The sequence below is a fragment of the Sinohyriopsis cumingii genome, chromosome 6 (assembly GCF_028554795.1).
Source record: "Sinohyriopsis cumingii isolate HCF-2022 chromosome 6, ASM2855479v2, whole genome shotgun sequence".
Lineage (NCBI taxonomy): Eukaryota > Metazoa > Mollusca > Bivalvia > Unionida > Unionidae > Sinohyriopsis > Sinohyriopsis cumingii.
Window position 1 is genome coordinate 41811303 of NC_142966.1, and position 22054 is coordinate 41833356.

Below are 22054 nucleotides of genomic sequence, written 5' to 3' on the forward strand. Positions count from 1 at the left end.
CTTCCTTCATTCCCATTTGGATTTCTTTCCTAGCAACTGTGGTATTGTTAGTGATGAACACGGCGAACGTTTTCATCAAGATATCGCAACAATGGAACAAAGATACCAGGGAAAATGGTCCACTACAATGCTGGCTGACTACTGCTGGACACTCCTCAGAGATGCTCCCGAACAGCTGTACAAGAGACAGGCGAAGAAATCTAAGATGTAGTCAATGACTTGATTTTTTATAGGTAGGCTATTACAGTTGACCTTTTACTATTGGAATGCATTTCGTTATGTAAACATTAATTTCTTGCAGATTACAAAAAAACTAGAGCCAATTTTGCAATTTGACTGTCATATTCGTGTTCAGCACATAAAAATTGATAAGAATTGACTAATTTTATTTCAGTAACATGACTTTTGTAAAAATTTGTTGTCCAGTGTAATATGACAGCGGAAGAAGACAAAGTCACATCGGAAGATTCTCAGCCGTTGCTACAGAAACTTACGAGGTTATATAACGACCTGATGGAAATGGCCGAGCGCTGTTCCGACTGACGTTCGAGGTAAGATCCAAATGGTCGACCTTAGAGTTGCGAATGTGATTGCCTTTGAAAAACACCAAATTTATGAAATTTAATAACAATTTAGCCGCCATTGCATACACACGTACTTTATTTGTCAAATGTTGTCATTCCATATTAAAAAAACATCAAGTCTGGGTGAATCGACTGATATGAATTACTATTGACTGAAACATTGCCACGTTTCTTTTTAAAACAAAAATTCACTTTCTTTTATTGACCTTGTGCATAGAATTCCATATAGGTATCGTGATACTTTTGGCATAGAGCTGTTTGTTTTGCGTACTTTAGCGTGTGACTGAGTTTTCAACCTATTCTTTTACACTATCCCTCAATATAACTATTTCCAAGATGGACGTAAAAAAGTCATAAGGTGTTACGATTGGGTTAAGGGTGGGTGTATACTGATGACAATGATGGCTATTCACAACCGTTTCTGGTTTACGGTTATGTCTGTGAAAGAACTTGTAAAATTTTATATTTGATAACTGCTTCGTATAACTAATATTTGGTACTTTCAGTATACTTATTTATATTATATCCTGAAGGTTTAATAATATCTCATTAGAATTCGCGTAAATGACTGTGCTCTTCGTCTCTGCTAGGTTGGACTTTCATTCACTGTTCATCTATATCAAACAATGCATTTACATTTCAATATTTTACTTGTATAATGAATACATTATTACAATTTTCCTATGAGGTACATCTGTGTAGAAGAATTTTATGACACTTAGAATGTTCTTCAAAATGCACACTTTTATTTCCTTTGTTATGTATACCTGGCTGACATGGACTCTCGACATTATACAACTGTGCGTAAAGAAATATACAATACATGTCTCACAGCTGTCAAAGAATGGTGGAGCTACATGGGTCAGATAATTTACGAAAAGTTATTATTTCTAAGTCAATTAAATATTTTTGGATACAAATTCGGCTAAAACTTTAATATGAGAGTTTCTCCTTAAATACTTTCACAAGAAGCGAGTTTAAAATGAAAAAGCATAGTAGAATGATCGTGTTTATGGAGCGGCATCAACTAATAATAGGATAAAACAAAATAACTATATTATATATATGCATATAGATATGCGCATATATATATATATATATATATATATATATATATATATATATATATATATATATATATATATATATATGTGTGTGTGTGTGTGTGTGTGTGTGTGTGTGTGTGTGTGTGCACGCATGTGTGTATTTGTTTGGATTCTTTTTTCGACATTTTTAATTTGTACGGTGTCGTCTATTGTAAAATGAAAAGGTACTGTTTGTGTATGTTGTAAACTTAACCAAGTAAGGAATAAACACTTGCAAATAGCAACTGTTTTCGGCTTTGGGGAATTATACCGTTGACCCATTTTAAACTTTTGAGTATTCCGAGTTTGATAAAGAAAACCTTCGTTATGTCAGATGTTATCGTAAACTGTACATCTTCCGTAAAATTCTATAATTATACAATCCTAGAATGTCCCACAATAAATTAAAAACTTGGAAATGTGTGAACGTGATAATGAAAATACACTTTTGTCCTAAAACGAAAATGACGTAAATGATTTTATTTTCATCATCAAAGTTTCACTGCATAAAATATTTCATAACAAAAAAATGAGCAATTGTATTTCTCATTAGGACTTAAAATGGGGCGCCACCTTTTAGGAGAGGGTTTAAAAGGGGGGGGGGGTCATTTGCTTGGTTCGTCTATGACTATGATTCCAGTTGCTGGCAGCTATTCTAGGACCGCCCCTGCTTGTTTTCCACCTATATTTACTGTACTTAGTGATAATTATTGCTATTTATTAATGTGAAGATTTTACTTTGTTTTCTTACAAATTATGTATTAGAATTCCTTTCAAAGTATTGACGGTTCGTGTCCGTACTCCAGCAACATTATTGGGTGGACTACGTATTAAACACGGGAGTTTACGAAGTCATGTTAAAAGATGCTTAGAAGTCTTTGAGTTTTAAAAGTTAGCATTTACAAGTGAGCTACTTCCTTCGCAGATTGTCTGATTTTACAGCATCAACAACGACAGTGAGAATAGGAATAACAATAACTTAACAAGGGCAATAATAAGAGCAATGATTTCCGCAAGTAAAGGTGTCCTTATCATTACGATATTTGAAATGACCTTTTGGGCGAGTAATTACAACGCCATTTTAGCTTCTGAGGGAAACAACAAAGGATTTGAATTGGCTGGGTGCCAGTGCGACGTAATAGTACAGGTTATTGATATTTTCATTGCTATGTTGCGTTTCTCTGTTTTTATCAGATGTCGCCCGTCTTGCTCCGACAACGTTTCAAGTATAACATTCCTTTTTTTCAAAAGAAAACGTATTCTGCTTCTCATGAAAACACGGAAATGTCAAGGTAAGAAATTGCTTTCACAAATACAAAAAATGTATACTTTTGGCCGAATCTGGCAAAAGGAACTGCGTGATATGTTCAGCCGAGTCTGGCAAAAGGAACTTCGTAAAATTTAATTCGTTTATGTGGGAATTTATTTCAATTTAGTTTTCGACGTGAATTAACACAATCGAGTCCTTGCACAGTTTTTTTTTTTTTTTTTTTTTTTTTTTTTTTTGTGGCAGACAGTGTGGAATGTAGCTCTGTGTGTGTGTGTGTGTGTGTTGAAAGGTGTGGTGGGATTGGACATAAATATTTCCTATGGGAAACTTCTCTTATTTTGTACACCCTGTACTTTGTCTGAAAATCGATATTCAAGAGAATGGACGTGAGTTTAGTAAACATTAACTTACACGGTACAATTCTACAGGCAAGACAAAATTTCCATTTATTTCACTTGATGTACAAAAGCAAATATTAGATAGGCTCAATCACATTCTCACACGTATGTATAAAATTCGATGAGAAAACAAAGCTCTTTTTACTTAAGAATAATTTATTTTCTGAAGTTTTTCAAATAGAACGTACAAAATAAATCTGTGCAATTTAACAAGTGTCAAATCATTTTGCTTTAAAATAAAGTACAGACTTTTAAGGCAGCAAAATAATTTTTTTGTGAAAATCTAATTAATTTTTGTTTATAAGCTGTGTATAATACAGCCTAATAAAAAATATATTTCAGAATTGTTTCCTTATGCCTTAAAGATGCAAGAACGGTATTTCAAATACAAAAAAAAATTCTTTGTATGAAGCGTTATTTTTAAAAAAATCCTACATGCATCTAAGAAACTAATATAATCTAATTATCACCATTACCAGCTAACACGGTAAACAAGAAAAAGTTTCCAAACCCAAAATAGTTAAGAAATGTGTTAAAAATCTTATTTAAAGATAAAAACAAAGTTTGAAAATTCAGTCGGCTTTATTCTGGCTTCGCATATATTGGTAAAGTTTCCGGGCAAGTACGACTGAAATAGCTTGCTATGGTTTTTTTATTATATAGGAACTTCCACTGGATATAGAACCAGTCAGCACTACAGAACCGTACTGGAACTTGAGTACAAATCTGTTCGGTGAATCCTGAGTGAATATAACGGCATTTGATGAACGCGCACTTTTTGGGGTGGTTCCTTGATATGACAGCATGTTGCAGGAGTTGGAGAAGAGATTGAACGATAACTGGACGGAGTATATGAACATGAAAATAAAGGTGGCGGTAGGATGGGGGGGGGGGGGGCTATTCTGTTTATGCTTGTTCCTCCTCTCCCTCCTCCTCATCAAATTCGCCTTCCTCCTCGGCTGTAGCATCCTGTAATGCAAAAAAAGACGGAATATATAAACTATTAATTCCTAACCGAATGTGTGAAATACATTCCGAATTTGTAGGTAAGTCAACATGAGAGTTAAAATTATTATAGGCATATTTGACACCCGAGAAAGGAGTCGTATTGGACTTTCAAACTCTCCGACGACCCCGTGCTTTGAATAATCTTTGAAAGTGAAATTGTGAGAGAAAATCCATTGGCTTGATTTCATTCAGATAATAGCCAAAACCTCTAGCGGGGGGGGGGGGGGGGCGGAGAAGAGAATTTTTGTTGTTACCTGGTACTGTTGGTATTCAGACACAAGGTCATTCATGTTGGACTCTGCCTCAGTGAACTCCATCTCATCCATACCCTCACCAGTGTACCAATGCAAGAAAGCCTTACGACGGAACATGGCTGTCAAATACAAAGAGAAATATACCAAAAAATGACAAGTTATGTAAAATCTCGATATGAAAAGTGGAGATGAAAACTGGTCGTCATTTCACTTTGCACAAACGTTCATGGTCTGTTATTAAAATTTAGGAAGTTAACTCTGAAAAAGGTATGCACCAATCCTTTCCTATCCCCAAAATGTGTTCTGCGACGATTGAAGGAAACTGTTTAGCTTATGTTGGTATTTCATTAGTTACGATTTGTCTTCATATTTCTTGGAAACCCAATACACACCGACGCTAATGCACTGTCAAATTAAATATACGCATTGCAGGTGTAAACAATAAAATTGCAGGTAGAAAGCTGTTTGATAAAGCTTTGTGTTATTTGATATGCATATTAATAAAGCTCGAGCTTGAGTGATAACTAAAATTTAGTTTTTGAAACTCTGCCTTGTTTCAGTGATATTTGTTCCTGTTAAGAAATCCAATGTTAGTTAATGGTCTCAAACGTCCATTATGATCTGGCTTTTGGTTTTAACAAAATACATGGAAACTAAGGATGAATTTACAATTATTATGAATTGTTTGTCAAATTTCGGTGTTCTCTACAGATACAATCTAGTTATATAATTTCATAGATCCATCTATAAATATTATTGAAATGATGAATGTGAATTGACTAATGACTCCTTTTCTTGGCGCATGAATACATGTTAAGTTGCAGGGTTAATGGCCCTTGCAGAACCAGGCAAACATAAGATGTTCACGGTGGATCATTTCGAAGTGGTTTATCTATTTTATATTTGCATTAACATGTATCTATAACTGCCTTATTTTCCTTTGATGCACGTGTATTTCTAATATATTTTAAGTACTGCATATAATTAAGCAAAATCTAAAACTTTTTTTTAAATACATAATTTGTACTGACCAGTGAATTGTTCAGAGACTCTCTTGAAGAGTTCCTGGATGGCGGTGGTGTTGCCAATGAAGGTGGCGGACATCTTGAGACCACGAGGCGGGATGTCGCAGACAGCGGTCTTGACGTTGTTCGGGATCCACTCCACAAAGTAGCTGCTGTTCTTGTTCTGCACATTCAACATCTGCTCATCAACCTCTGTAAAATGCAAATGCAAACTAATCATACAAATCTGTTAAAACTGTATTTTATATTTCGTCCAGCAATACCGTATTTTTAGGGTTCATCCGGCATTAAGGCTCTTCAAATGAGGACCAATGGTAAATAAGCACTACTACTTTATTGCTTGTTGGAATATAATACAAAATTGCTAAATTATGTTCAGAAACAATTCTGTTCCTATGAACATGTGATGGAATTCTGAAGTATTTTTCATGAACCTTAAATTTAACGAGTATGTTAACCACCGGTAGCTAAATAACCTCTATTACCATATATAAATAATTCGAGTCGATTGTAAAGCATCATCATCATCATCATAATTATTATTATTATTATTAATTAATTAATTAATTTAGCTTGCAATTATTTATTATTTATAGGCATGAAAGAAGGCGCGAAGTCATCTTTGAAAAAAATCCTGAAATATCGCCAGTGAGGTAAAAGGTGGGAACGAACCTGCAATGAAACGGACAATATCTGGTAAAGCTGGAAGCTAAATAACACATGCACCTTATTTTAGACGTGCATGAAACACTGAATAAGGACGCTGAAAACCACCTACCCTTCATTGACATTCTGCCTCTGAAGATGGCGCTGACAGTGAGGTAGCGACCATGACGTGGATCGCAGGCAGCCATCATGTTCTTAGCATCAAAAATTTGCTGGGTCAACTCAGGTACTGTCAATGCGCGGTATTGCTGGCTGCCACGGGATGTAAGGGGAGCGAATCCGGGCATAAAGAAGTGCAGACGTGGGAAGGGCACCATGTTGACGGCAATTTTACGTAAATCAGCGTTAAGCTGACCTGCAGATGGACAAAGATATAACTTTATCATAAACATAATAAGAGAAGAAATACGAAGGTGACGAGGAGGAAAAAGCGAATGAAAAATATAACAGGGAAGAAGAGGAGATCGTGCGAAAAAGAACATAACAAAAAAAAAAAAAAAAAAAAAAGATGATATGAGGGGAACAGTGTTTTTAAAATTCTACCTAATCAGAATGTTTAGCAATTGCTTAACAAATAACAGTACTAGATACTGTTGTAATGCATTTTGAAGCTGGATGAGTTTGGGTAAAGTTCATCACAAACATCAACATACTGCCTCCTTTTCTTTTTCGGAATAAAAGACAGAACAAGTCAATAAAAGAAAAACAAGGCCTTCTTTACGTTTGCTCCACTTTGTCCTACATAGAATTAATATTCGAAGATGTTCACCCAGACTTTAACGTGATTCCGACGGGGCACCAAGCGTACATTTTCCGGAGTCACGCAAGAGTATAGTGGAACAAGACGACCGAATATATATTCGCTATAAGTTTTCTTTCACTGCATTGTTCTTACCTGGGAACCTGAGGCATGTGGTGACGCCAGACATTGTTGCAGAAATGAGGTGATTCAGGTCTCCGTAGGTTGGGGTTGTGAGTTTCAAGGTCCTGAAGCAGATGTCGTATAGGGCTTCATTGTCGATACAGTAAGTTTCGTCTGTGTTCTCGACCAGCTGATGAACGGACAAGGTGGCGTTGTATGGTTCTACGACTGTGTCAGATACCTGTGAAATAAATATGTAATTTGATGTTCATACAAAGGACTGTACACATGAAGAATTGTTATTTTATTTTCTTATATATATATATATATATATATATATATATATATATATATATATATATATATATATATATATATATATATATATATATATCCACGAACATGACAATTTAAATACAGGTAGAATTAGTTTATGTAGTGGAAAATTGATATATCTATTTTTGCCATAACTTTATTTTCGCATCTGTTTATATCTTGAAGTTTCAATATTATCCAATCCAATCACACTTTCACGTTGTGTTGGCTCAGTGATGTAGAAGAGGCCCGATGCAACCTGCCTTGAAAAAATTCGTAAGAAACTACTAACTAAAGCGGACCCGGAATTGTTCAGTGGATATCATATCGTATTCGCAACCAAATGGGTACGGGTTCGAAAAATCCTACTATCAACGTAGGTTCGGCAGGACAATTCACTTCAATTGTATTGGAACTAAATAATCGCCTTCTGTGCCGTAAAACAAGCACCCAAACTAAACTATTCATATCTAGGCAGATACACTGACTTGAATAACAAAATCTTGAGAAAAAGGAAATGAATTAATGTTATTCAAGCGTATTAATAGATCACGTTTCTTTTTTTACCCCGAGATTTTCGTGTTTTGAAAGTTTTAGTAACTTTATTTGAGATAGAAGCCATCTAATTATATTGGATTGTCATTTTACCACATGAATTATTGTCACCCGAGTCTGTTCCAGATTGGGAAAGTAAATAAAACAGAGGTCATTGAGTAGCTGTAAGATCGGTATCTAAGAAATAACGGTTTTGCAAGAACTAGTCAATTATTCCTCTTCAATATGCATTAAACTGGTCAGTAACAGGGGGTATTATTGGATTTCTTATCAATTTTATTAATGTGGGGATTTGGGTAAAACTCTGGAGTACCTATTTTGTAGTTAACAACAGCTATAGGTCACCACTGATTACCTCATATATCAAGGAAAATATCGACAGTTGCTGATTGGAGGATTTCATTTGATTGACGTATTAAGTGTAATGTCCTACAGAGTTTTATTGGACCAGACACGTCAAAATCAATTTATGGGGTTTTCTTTTAGACGTATTGAGGACATTAATTTAAACACCGAATCTTGGACTATTATCCGAAGTTGATTCATTTTTTTCATTTTGAAATAAATTTAAACAGATTTAAAATTCTTAAAATAAAATATGTTTGTTACTGAGTCACTTTCTGTTTCAATCACGATGTTTATTCAGTAGTGTTCAAAAAAAATTTTCGGACAAGGGAAAAAAAAGTAAGAAATTGTAAAAAAAAAAAAAAAATTTCTTCGCTAATTATATGCCAGAAAGAAAAAAGATCTGAATTAATAGGAAGGGAAATGTTTGCAGCATAGAGGTTTTCGATACGAAACATAATTTATACTTTGTGTAGATAATGAAATTACAACCTTGTATGTCCACTGCAAAACCTGAGTTCAAAAATGTTATGTTCTGTGTTTGTTTATTAGACTATCAACTGCGCACCTTTGGTGATGGCACGACTGAGAAGGTGTTCATGATTCTGTCTGGGTATTCCTCACGGATCTTGCTGATAAGGAGGGTTCCCATGCCAGCACCTGTGCCTCCTCCCAGAGAGTGAGTTAGCTGGAAGCCCTGGATGCAGTCACAGCTTTCCGCCTCCTTCCTGACCACATCGAGAACAGAATCAATCAACTCAGCCCCCTCTGTGTAATGACCTTTGGCCCAGTTGTTGCCGGCTCCGCTTTGACCTGAGGTTAAATGAAAACTTCTGAAAATTTTCTGTTAGATTTCACCTACCACGTGATGCTTTACATAGTCATGTTTCATGTGAGGACTTCTTGTCTTTATAATTTTCGATACTGTCTGACAACGAAATTAACTGAGAACAAAATTTACGCCCCTCTTCAAATGAAAGATCTCAAATATCATTATATTTTGAATCAAGTAACTCTAGAATTTGCTTCCTCTTCACGAATTCTTTTTTTCAATGATCCAGCTGTACTTAGCATGTAATATATATCTAAGGTGTTGACACCGAGTTGGAGGCTTTAATTCCAATGGTTTCGGGCAAGACGATGTCCAATATCGTGTACTAACATTACCATAGGATAACACGATTCCAGCGTCAACGTGCGGCCTATATATTTAGTATATCATCTTAATGATTAAGCGTTTATTTATTATTTTGAAGTATTGTAATGACGCATTACAGATTACTGCCACACGAGATAATGGATAAATGCGATTTTGCCATGAGATTTCTAATCTTAACTGAGCTGGCATATTTACCTGGATCGTTTCAAAGAGATACATTCTCCACATGAAAGGAACATTTTAGTACTTGAAGACAAGAGGGATCTTAGCACTTCTTAAAACAAAAGTCTTTTAAAATTCTTTATCTGATTCTACAAAGCATGACATGTATGTGATTACATCAGTGATGATGTCAGGTTTTATTTTCAAATTGATGTCACGGATTTAGGTAATGCTTCAGACTAACGTGATGCGCTCGCCACAATGTGTATTTATTTCCCTAAAATCCTCTCCGCCACACTCAGTAAGAGCCAAAAAAAAAAAAAAAAAAAAAAATAAAAAAAAAAAAATAAAATAAAGGCGGCGGACAAACCTTGCTGGTGTCATTGCAAAGCACAGATTTTAAAAAGAAATCTTCCTGGAATTGAAGTCTTAGGCAAAACCGATGTTTATCTGTAACGTAGCAGGCTTGGTGCATAATTTAAGTTCCTGCTATCGATTTGGATGTGAGGTATTACTTATTTTAAAAACAAAGCCCGTATCTAACATTACACACATCGTTCTATTTTACGGTATTATTTAAGAAAACTTGTCACAAAAACATTGATGCTTATGAAGAAATGTTTTCTTCCTATGTTGCCATGAGAACGTTTAACATGAAGTCGCATTTAGACAACTATTCCAGAAAAAGACATACAAGTTAAAACTTGTGCAAGTAACTTTTGATGAACACATTCCAAGTTCTGCTTCCAAGTTTAATTGTATACTTTTCCGGGTTGGTGTAAGTTTGGTTAAAATGAAAGAATCATTATAATGTACACTGTAGTCGAGAACAAAGCTAGCAAACACACATGCACATCTTTACCTTGTCGGGCGTTATTGCAATAACATCGAACAATGCATCTATACTCTGCTTGTGGTTTTGTTTTGTTTTATAGACCGTCTTACGGATTATTTGAGGGAATGAGATCTGAAGAGCAGATCTCGTCGTGATTAAAGCCATGGAACCAGGCTTTTGTATTGATGGGTTCCAGGGCTATTCCTCACTTACCGAACACAAAGTTATCGGGTCTAAAAATCTGCCCAAAGGGCCCTGATCTGACAGAATCCATGGTTCCCGGCTCCAAGTCAATAAGAACAGCGCGTGGTACATATTTGCCACCTGAAATAACGAAGTTAATACTTGCTGATGGTAACTGAAAGAATGTTCAGTACGAAGTTATGAATGTCCTAATTCTTTCTTTAACGTGCTTTTTTATTTTTCAGATTAAAAATTAGTCTGTGGAAATGTTTAAATGAATATCGTTATGTAGAAAGAAAGTATTCTCTCTTAGCTGATTAATACGTCTTTGGAGGAAAATAAGGCCAAAAAAAACCTATAAAAATAACATAAACAATTGTGTTACTTTATCTTAGTAACTCCATCAATGTTTGTACTGGTATAATGCTTTGACTATTTGTCTACTGGCTATATATATATTGTCACACATACATTCCTAGTTGCAAGAGCCATTAATTTTATATATATATATATATATATATATATATATATATATATATATATATATATATATATATATATATATATATATATAAAATTGCTTATTGATAATACTATTCGGAAGCATTGTATGCAAAGATAGCATAAATTATAGACAAAGTTTATTATCTTTGCTGTGTTCTCAATAAACTGTGACAGACACTAGCTATTACTTTATAAAGTACGTGGTTAAGTTTACATGTCACCGCTAACTCTCTATTTACGCATCATTAGGTAGACAATTTGTCATCTAACTTCCTTTAATTCAGTGCTGCCTACCTGTGGCTTCGTTATAATAAACATTAATTCTTTCTAATTGCAGATCAGAGTCGCCGTGGTAGGTCCCTGTGGGGTCGATGCCGTGTTCGTCTGAAATTACTTCCCAAAACTGCAACGAGAATATTAAATATGTAACCAAGACACGTAAATGAGCATGCTAGAAGTCTGTGTACATTTCCACGATTTTTCAATTTCTTTTAGGAAAACTGATAAGAGTTTGCTCATGACATAGTAAGACATCACTTTATCCAGAGGTTCCGATTATTTTCAAGCTTCTTTTTCCTTGGTATTATATAGCCAGATGTGTTAAATGTGCCGTTTAAAACCAATCCACCCATCTAAATTACCTCAGTCTTAGCTGAGAAATGTAAATGTATTGTTATTTAATCCTTGTAATATGTCAGTTACAAACTTTCAATTCAAAATGTTTTTTCTTTTCTTTTCTTAATCAAGTCATTGCAGATACTTTTCAAACAGTAAGAGAAGTTACAGTCTTTCACCGTCAAGAAGTCTGCTGCATGCTTGACTCAAACTGGCTTCGATCTGAGAATGCATTTTGTGGTCAAGTGCATTAAAAACATGCCAAATAAATAAGCAAAGCGAGGAGATAGAATTCGTTTGAGATCAGTTTAATTTAGATCGGTTATGGACTCACACACAGAGTTATGCGATTTCGTGATTTTTGTATTTCTAAAATTTAATGACTAATACGTTCTAAAATTTCAGTAGGACATTAATCAGGAGGTCACTGCAAACAACGTAGACCCGAATCTGCCGTTGCATAAAACGCCGGCATATCAGTGTCTGTGTTGTTATTTCAATTGACTACTCCTAACAAACAGCATTGACCTAGATTGCTAGTGCATTATGCTACAGTAGATCTGGGTATGTGCAGTTTGCAGTTGGATTCGACCTATAAGCGAGTACATACGGTGCCTATATCAAATGCACGACTTATTGTTTATAATCAGTGTTTATATTTTAGAACCATTTTAAAAACTATCAGTGTTTATCGTATAATCGCTTATAAGTCGATACCAACCACAAGCAACATTGTCCATGATATGCAGTCGCATAAAGTCTCGGTAGATCAGGTCTATGCTACTTTTTCTAATGGTTACTCCCAACAAACGGCACAGACCCAGATCTGTCGGCGCAGTATGCGAAGGCAGATCTGGGTCTGTGCAGTCTGCAATTTGACTCGACTTATATTTGGAGGTGTTTCCAGTTTTCAAGGCCGTGTTCCCACGTATTTTATATAGATAGATGAAAGATACTGAACAAATCCAATACTGCTAAGAAATAATGTGATACGGCCTTGAATTAACCTTGTGGACATATGATATGCACGGGTTATGAGCACTTGTCAAATTGAAACAATGCATGGGTTGTAACGCCTACGGGTCATGAGATTTTATCAGATAGAAACAATACTTGGATTGTAACGCATATTGACCCTAAGATACAATGGTTACAGCTCCTGTATAGAATGTACCAATCAAATGCAGGTGATAAGGCGCTATATTCACCCTTTTGAGTTGGGCTACACAGCAATTATCAATTGTATTTTTTTTATTTATCATAACTCTACAAGAATCCTTATCATTCCTTCAATACTTGTCAAGCCACAACGAATGCCGCTCCAGTTGCATGTTGAGACTTGGAGCGTAAAACCGCCATCTACAACTACGGAAGCGTGAGTGCTGTCTGCTCATTGATATTGACTAAAAAAATATATATATGCATAAAAATGTTGATTTAGCATTTGAAGTGGATTAGAGCACGTTCATGAAAATATCAAAACATATGATACATTGTTAAAATAAAAAGTTTGTTTCGAATTCAGTGAGTGTTATGTTGATATGTAGTAACTTCATGAAATATCAGCACATTAAAATTGACGTCCAAGACATCGTCGCGTCTTGCCTGCACATTACATTCCCAAGTAAATTGATTTAATTTTTTTTCCATTATCAAATGCCAGAAAATTAGTCATGATAAATGGAGGAAACGTCAGTTTAGCTTTGTGACTGAAAGCAAAATAACAAGTTTTCCCTTAATACAGGAACCTGTTGTGATACCGAAAACCGAGTCTGATTTGACACATATTTAAAGTATACGCCCAAGGTTCTCATACTCTTAATTTTGTAACAATCTTTCATTTCGTCTAAATATTATGTCATCTAGAAAATTAACTGAGAACTTCCTCCTAGATCACAATTCTATGCACTCTTGGAACATGGAGAAACGCTATCCGCCATGTTAGATGTCCAGAAGAGATTTGTAAGTTTATATGATTTCTTCCATTTTGTATGCTAGACTAGGCATACGTCATTTAGAGTGTGCCTCATGAAAATGTACATATCGTATTTTATTTCTTTTTAACCTCACTGATTATTATCATTTCTGTTAGTTTTTGAAATTGTTATATACTTGATTAATCATTTATGATCAGTTGATTTCAATCCACATAAATTGTACATTGATTATATAGTGATCATGTACATAAAAAGTCTTATATTTATTACATGGTGGTATATACTTGTACACATAGCAACGAAGATCCTAAGTTTTCATTGTCATATCATAATTTAGTTGCTAAGAAAATGTTGACAAGTCAACATACCGTCGACACTCATTGAAATGTCTTGTTCAGTTGCGAATAACATACACTCTGATCAGTCGTGACATGATGCGCCGGCAGATTATGGTCTATTGTTTCCATCTACCAACAAACTGTATAGTCCCAGATTTGCCTGCGCGTTAGGCGACGGTACATCTGGGTCTGAGCATATTGCAGTTGGACTCAATTTGTAAGGGAGTATACGGTACACGCTCGTAACTATGTGAGCGGTAACTATAAACTCTGTTTTTCTTCAAGTGCCTGGTGGCATCTTAATCAGGTAATGTTCCACTAAAGTGGTTTTGAATAAGACCATATGCATTCACAACAAACTGAGGTACAAATATGCTTTTAAATGGCCCATGTTTATGAGGCAATACGCTGCATTCAAACTACCTTAAATCTGGATCGACTTTATGCCATTTTGGAGCGCTTTAGTAAAATTTGTTTACACATTATAACATATGAGCAATATAAATGGATATCCTTTTGTACACGTACAATGATTGATTTTAAAGTTAAAAAAATAAACCCATACAGATTTCATATAGTTCCTGATTGCCGTAATGATGTAATAAGTGCGCTATTAAAACAGGCAGCTCTCAAGTAGTGCTCTTTTTTTCTCATCTTTATTGAAGTTAGTCATACACAGAATAATGTAATCATGTCATATGTACTTGGAGACATTTCACTCCGTGTAACTAGAAAGGATAATTTAGCGTGAGGTTTCTCTCTCTCTCTCTCTCTCTCTCTCTCTCTCTCTCTATCTCTCTCTCTCTCTCTCGCAGTACTTCTAGTACTTTGTGTTTCACTGGAAAACAATCAAACAAAAATGGTTCATTAAGAAAAACGAACCACACATTCTTATAATCATACCTATGAATACATCTGAGATCCACCCAGAATGTATGTATGTACGTATGTATGTTAAAACATACCATAGGTTTCATTAAAAAAAATACTTTTCATGTATTTGTCGTGTGTCAATTTATATCGCATTATAAAAAAAAGTTACGCGACTGCAATGCGCACAATGTGCGAATATGTACAAGTTGTCTTCATAAACAATTAATTATGTTTTAAAGAAGGGGAGTAATTTTTATAACACATTTTATTGTCTTCAAATATATTTAGCATGCACTTCTTTCGTTTGCCTAATATTTGCACGGCCTTCACACTTTCATATATCAAACAGACACCGATAGGATCATGGAACATCTTATCCGTTGTCAAGTGTACAGACCGCTTTTACAACAAGAATTATGAAGCCTTTGTTCTCAAAGTATTTGGCAAATTTCGCCTAATCTACTATAAACAAGCGCTCAACTCTACTCGCGCGGTGGATTATGTCGACAAATACTGGACAAAGAAACTAGACAGTCAGCGTACTGCACTCTGATCTAGAGCTTTCTCAGAAGAGCACGTTATGACATGTGCGATGGGTCCTGCCCGACGTGTATATTGAACAATCTACAGTCAGACAGACAAACAGGGTAGAATACATGTGTGATTTCCAGATTAAAATTGATTACGTTTTTTGGTAAATAATCATAAACTCGCGTTAAACTTTAAAATGAAATATATTAAAACATACATCCATTACCGATTGCATTGGTATGCAATTTATGGACTCTTCAGACGGATAGAACAAAAACATTACACAACTTCACGACTTTCACCCAGAAAGTCCAAACAAATTCCACAAAGTTTAAAATGCTAAACTTCATTGCACGAATGCATGCTTGTTTTAACACTGAAGAGTTCTCACTAGGTTTGTATTTGTAAAACATATCCTTCGTTACAAGATCGTCTATATGTAACTTATCATACGCGTAACTTTAAACATCGTTAATTATTTCAAGATCCAGAATTTTGCATTTATGAGAGAAAGCTAGAAGCAATACTCGTAACAAAAACAATGAAATATAACAAATTATGGGGAAATTCCGTAAAATTGACAATTCGGCTGAGAATCCGTAAACATGTTAAAACTCTGGACTTTATGGAAACCTTTCCAGGTATGGTCGACATAACATCGTCGGTATTCATATTTCAATCTTGTAAAATTGTTTTGTGAGTATTAGAACTGGAACGAAAGAGATTTATTTGTTGCACTAATGACTGACAAGTGGATGAAACATTCTGCAGACAGGTGGAATTTTGTTGGATATTTTTTTTTTTTTTTTTTTGCATGAATATTCTGATCTTTCAACTTCGGTATTCCGTGTTCTAAATGCGATCTTCTAACAAAACGGATGCCAATACGGACGTTACCATCTAGATGATGCAACTAAAATCAAAATGCCTAGTCAAACAGGGGCCGTAACTCTTCAATTTTGTCAGATCTTCCCAATTATAAACCTTGTGCAATGTTTGTTTTCAATTCATGCAGTTCTTCTAAAGTTAACGATCGGACGTGACGTGACGGACGGATGGACAAACAAACAGCGGTAACATGATCCTTCACCCCCACCCTTGACAAAATAGGGGCATATGAATGTTGAAAACAGTAACATAATAGTATGCATGTTTACACGTATGTGAAAGTGGAAGTCATGGATTAGACCAGCTGTGTGATATACTTTGCTCATAGAACGACAATAATCTCAGGCTTGGTTATTGGTGCATGCCAAAGTTGAGACAATCAAAAGAGGCAAAGATAAAATATTTTGCTTTATAAAATTGAAGCTTTCTTTTCATTCAACCTATTTTGTGGATCTTAATAATTGTAGCTTTTTACATGGCTGGTAAGCAATTAGATTAGATAATACAGTATTTCGGAATCAATGATTTTATCGAATTCGTGTAAATGATTTAACACAATAAAACAACCTGAAACTTGATTTTTACCGGTTACCAGTTGAAGTCTCGAGACTATTTTTTTGTATTGGACCAATCAAAATGCCTTTCTTACCAAAGCCCAATGCTAACTCATTTATATCCCCATAATTTCTCCACGTCTGAAATCGATACGGCAAGTAAACCGTATATTCCAATCTAATATTAATAGTGTGTGTTATATTACGTGGTGCTCATTTAATCAATGAACAGGTCACTAGGAGCTATTTGCAGTGTCGCTGAATATGTTCTTAATCATCCGACCTCGTTGCTCGCTGATTAGCATTCGGACGCAGATGACTGTTTTACGAGATGACATTTGACATGCGGAAAGATATGCAGCTCTTAACCGCTTTCCGTGGCGCCACATCTGATTGCTTTGAGTTTTAGTACCAAAAAAAAATCAATCGTTTACCAACGGTAGGTATAGACTTTGGAGTCTGATAAAAGGTTGATGACATAATATTCCAGGCTGACAGCGTGAAATGACTGATGGTGTAACAAAGTTATATCATGGGTATTATGGCAAAATTAAATGACAGAATTATTACACTAGATGGCTTGTCAAATGAGATTCAAAACTATCCCAATCCAACACATCCGGGTATTATCAAGTAGAACCACTATTCGAAAATGCGTCAGACTCGGACACAATCGTTTCAAAATGCCATGTTTAAGACCGTGAAATGAATCACTGTGATGTTCATATACAAGCAAGTCATTTGAAAAATGCTGCTGAAAATAATATATTTTAATTTACGTACGACTGTAAGCATTTTGTTTTAACCAGCTAGCTTAACCTTGTCGTTTATAGTACAGTAGACTAGTTTGAATAAGCTGAGTCATTCATCTTTCATTTCCCCTTCAAAACATCACACGGTGAGATGGCAGAATCAATAATATATACGATAATATTTTACATCGATATTTCCCAAACCTAACAAGAAGTAAAGTCCTTTGAGCGTTATTTGCGTATTTAAGAAACGCACTTGTAAGCAAATTGTATGATAAAAGTATATGGTGTAATTGTTCCTGTAGGCCTATATATTACTTAAATATGTGGATGTGTCATATTTGATAAATTCATAAATTCGACAGGTAAGAAGTTCAAATTAACATCGTAATTAAATAAAAGTAGGAGAATTGTAAGGGTCCTGAAACGATGAAGCTAGGATAATTCGCTATGGCGGTCCTCACCCCGCCCCCCCCCCCCCCCCAGCACCGCACGCATCCCGAGTACTTACTTGGAAATAAGGACAATCCTGTTATCATAAGTAGCCCTAATTTCCGATTGGAACGCCAATAAAGTGCTTTTAACGGAGATAAAACAATAGATTTATGGTCTGTAAATGCTACTCGTTCCATTGTCAACACATTTGTAAGTGCATAGACGCATGGTAAGACCACAACAGTTTACGTCGAAAAATGTTTACATCAATTGTTTTGTCGTTTTATATGCCTAATTTTTATTGCTGTTTTGTTTATGTGGCATGGATTAAGTGTAATATACTTATCATAAAATTATTTATAACCATATTCTGAAGAATTTTTTTTTTAAGTTCACATTATGATCTATGTATATGTGCATGTATTCATCAATGTGTACAACTGTAGATGCACATATACATATATTCTTTCCTTTAGTATGTATGTATGTATGTATGTATGTATGTATGTATGTATGTATGTGTGTGGGGTGGTGGGGGGGGTGGTGTTATTTATTTTGTCCTTTCCCTAAAGTAAACTGAATATACAAAATCACAATTTTCAACTCCCTTAAAAGTGCCTCATTTATGATCTTTTGATGCTCCGAGACTGTAACTTTTAAACTTCGGTCTATTTGTGTTAAATCAACTGATCTTATCCATATATTCACGAGTGAACAGCCCTGTATAGAATCTCCCGCAACTCTATCCATTTATAACGGGTTGAATCTTTATTCCGGTACTCGTTTTGTATGTTATCTGTTAGATATTTAAATGATGTTAAGATGATAGAACCGCGCAAAATGTAGGAGTAGTCCAGACATGGTCAGAGAAGTCAGCTTTCTGTCTGTCTGTCTGACACCCCCATATATATATATATATATATATATATATATATATATATATATATATATATATATATATATGTGTGCGTGTGTGTGTGTGTGTGTGTGTGTGTGTGTGCATGTGTGTGTGCAAGAGAGCGAGAATTGACTTCTCTGGCCATATGTGTGTGTGTTTGTGTGTCTGTGTGCGTAAGATAGAGAGAGATGACAGAGGAACAAAACATGTAAAATGGTAACAATGACTATTTCTTTTCCTTCGTATTTCTATTTATCTTCGACCAATTTCTTTCAATATCATAACTTTCGCAAATTAGTGATGCAAACTAACACCTTTGAAATAAAGACACTATTGATTTAGTTTTGATAAGCTTTTGTGTTTGCCACTTGTTCATAATCAAAGGTACTGTTTTAAAATATCTATGAAACTAATTTAATCCAAAAAGTACGAGAGATTTTCTTTCTTCAGCTGAATTATCTGTGGATACATATGAAGGAACATAATTTTTGTCGTTGTTTTGATAAAGGGTCATACAGACTTCGTAAGAACACGTTTTCAATCCCTGCGACACCTTTGGCTGATAGGATTGCGAGCGACAAGATTAGGGAAACAAAAAAAAACTTTCTTGAGAGCTAGATAAATTTGACAGGCGTATCTGCCTGCTACAATGAGTGAAAATGGGGTTCCGAGCGCTTGAAAGCAGCATATACAAAATCTGCGTTGATACAAACATTTCTGTATATACAAATTTATTAAAGTGACTATAAGGACTTCGTGGAAAATGATTTCTTAGCTGTTTGTCTGCGCTAAATGTGTAATGTGGCGCTGTTAGGGTGTTAAGTATTACAAATTAAAAAATATCTTTGGCTGACAACTAAAACCTATATGGTACTTACCAATCAAACTTGGGTAATATTGGAAAAGAATAAAGTATAAAATTTCATCTGAAAACTTGAACATATCCAGGATTTCAAAGTCACATGTTTGGTATTATTAGTGATTGATGGAGTGATAAGAAGACTGCCGCTACGTAATCTTTCGGAATATTTGATATACACAATTAAAAGAAATTCAAGTATCAAGCACAACTAAACAAATACGATACATATGAAAGATGTAATGAATTGATTTAAAATATAACTATCATCATTATGAATAATTTTCAATAATACAAAAACCCCCATGTAAGTAGTGCCTCTCTAATATTATTGACAACGTGTTTCACAAACTTAAAAAAGTCATGTCAATTCAGTAGGCAAAAAATGAATTAAAAATGGGATAATTTTTATAATCCAAGCTTCAACAGAGTGAAAATTGTAAACTTTAAGTTTAGTTTCATTCATAAGAAATGAAAAGAATACGAAATTACCTTAGCTCCAATCTGGTTGCCGCACTGACCGGCTTGCATATGTACGATTTCCCTCATGTTGGATGGTTTATGTGGATATCTATAGCCTCTTGGTCTTGTAATATGGGTGCAATGTGACCCTCTAATGTAACTCGAGACTCCAAATGCCAATTCATTTGAGATGTATATTTATACCCAGGTGACTAAGCCTGATCACAACCCGCGTAAGCGAGGAAATAGTTCCATAGCGGTTGACAAAATAGATCGATATCAACAATAAGCACATAAAAGACATTATACAATGAATGATCAAGAGATGTACATTTGCTAATATTGGAAACGTACCTTTGGTCGCTTCAAAAAGGAGTTCCTTGGGTCCCAGTTCTAGCGGGAAAAGGAATTCCGATAACCTGCAGACGGAGGACATGTTCTAATGTGTCTTATTGTATGGGGATGTTGTCCCGGTATTGACGCTGTCTCTATGCATAATTTCATAAAAGATTTCCAAGCGAGAGAAATTCTCAAATCTCTGCGCAAGATTAATGAGGGCAGAAATTCTAATTTGCATGCTTTAAAAGCTTAATGTGAAGGTATCTCCCGAAACATGTCGTTTTAAAAATGAGATGTAATTAAGTAATACGGCATTGCCTTAATTGTTACAAAATTTCATTGGCTATATTAACTGATGAGAAATAAAAAAGGGTGCAAAGCAAAATTGTGACACCCTATTTTGTGTACCCAAATTACATGAAAGTTGCATTTTGGACATGGGAATGAAAAACTAGCAATGATTTAACAAATAGACCACTGACCTCCACCATTAAATAAAAATAAACAAAGCACTTGAAACAACATAAAGGACCCACTAATACGTTTTAGGTGCTTTTGTTTCTTATAATTTATGCCCGTATCCCCCCCACCACCACCACAAAGTCGCCAGATCAAAGACTGTATGACTATTTAAAACGATATCTGGTGACTATCTGGTGACACTAATGCTGCCATTCATTACAAGATGTGTGTGTGTGTGTGTGTGTTATTTATACACTCTCACAAAGTACCTTAAAAAATAAACACTAATTCGTGAGCTCTTTTTTTCTTATTTTAAATTTAATAAACACTGGATAAGCATGGACATGTTTATAATTGTTTGTAAACTTATTATGGTTAAGTGAAATCTGCATTTGTCAGCTTTTAAGTGCTTCACTTTAGGGTGTGTAATTTAATATCAAACTCCTTTCTTTTACCATGTGCTGTGATTGCCAATATCATATTCTTGTCTTGTAACCGGTACAATATGATTGCCAATAAATTCAAATATTTATTTGGTTTTGACGCCTGTGGGCTTTCGATTATCTGACATAACTCGGCTTAACGAGTGAACTATTAAGCAAATAATCAGTCAAATAAAATAATATTTTCAATATGCAGGCATAAAAAATAATTCGCTCCGGTCCCCACCCCCACCACATCCCGACTTTAAAAGGTATCCCAAAGCTATGACTGTTTACCAGATATTATCGTCATAACAAAAAGAAACGTGCCCTGATTTTAGATTTCGGTTTAGGTCTTTGGGTGTTTCATTAGAATCTTAATTTTACGTTTTAACCATGGGTAACCAATTCAAACAATGATGGTGCAATAGTGAGGAAACATAACTTTTGGACATTTTGGTGCCATTGTGTCTCATGTT

The 22054-nt window shown here is 35.0% G+C and overlaps 1 protein-coding gene across 1 annotated transcript; it reads right to left on the minus strand.

Annotated features, from left to right (window-relative positions):
- Window positions 1-3475: 3475 nt before the first annotated feature.
- On the minus strand, window positions 3476-20540 carry LOC149796783 (tubulin beta chain-like). The gene is made up of 9 exons (XM_089961440.1): window positions 20383-20540; window positions 11505-11613; window positions 10737-10847; window positions 8936-9180; window positions 7186-7393; window positions 6403-6645; window positions 5631-5816; window positions 4600-4718; window positions 3476-4306 (listed from the first exon to the last, which is right to left on the minus strand). The coding sequence occupies exons 1-9, from the start codon at window positions 20437-20439 to the stop codon at window positions 4244-4246; spliced, it is 1341 nt and encodes a 446-aa protein (XP_089817566.1). The 5' UTR covers window positions 20440-20540; the 3' UTR covers window positions 3476-4243.
- Window positions 20541-22054: the final 1514 nt, after the last annotated feature.

Coding starts and splice junctions, on each gene's coding strand:
- LOC149796783 (XM_089961440.1), bottom strand. CDS start 20,439: ATGAGGGAAATCGTACATATGCAAGCCGGTCAGTGCGGCAACCAGATT. Junction 9,181..10,736: donor ACCCGATAACTTTGTGTTCG/GTAAGTGAGGAA, acceptor ATTTAACCTCAG/GTCAAAGCGGAGCCGGCAAC. Junction 6,646..7,185: donor CACATGCCTCAGGTTCCCAG/GTAAGAACAATG, acceptor GTCCATCTGCAG/GTCAGCTTAACGCTGATTTA.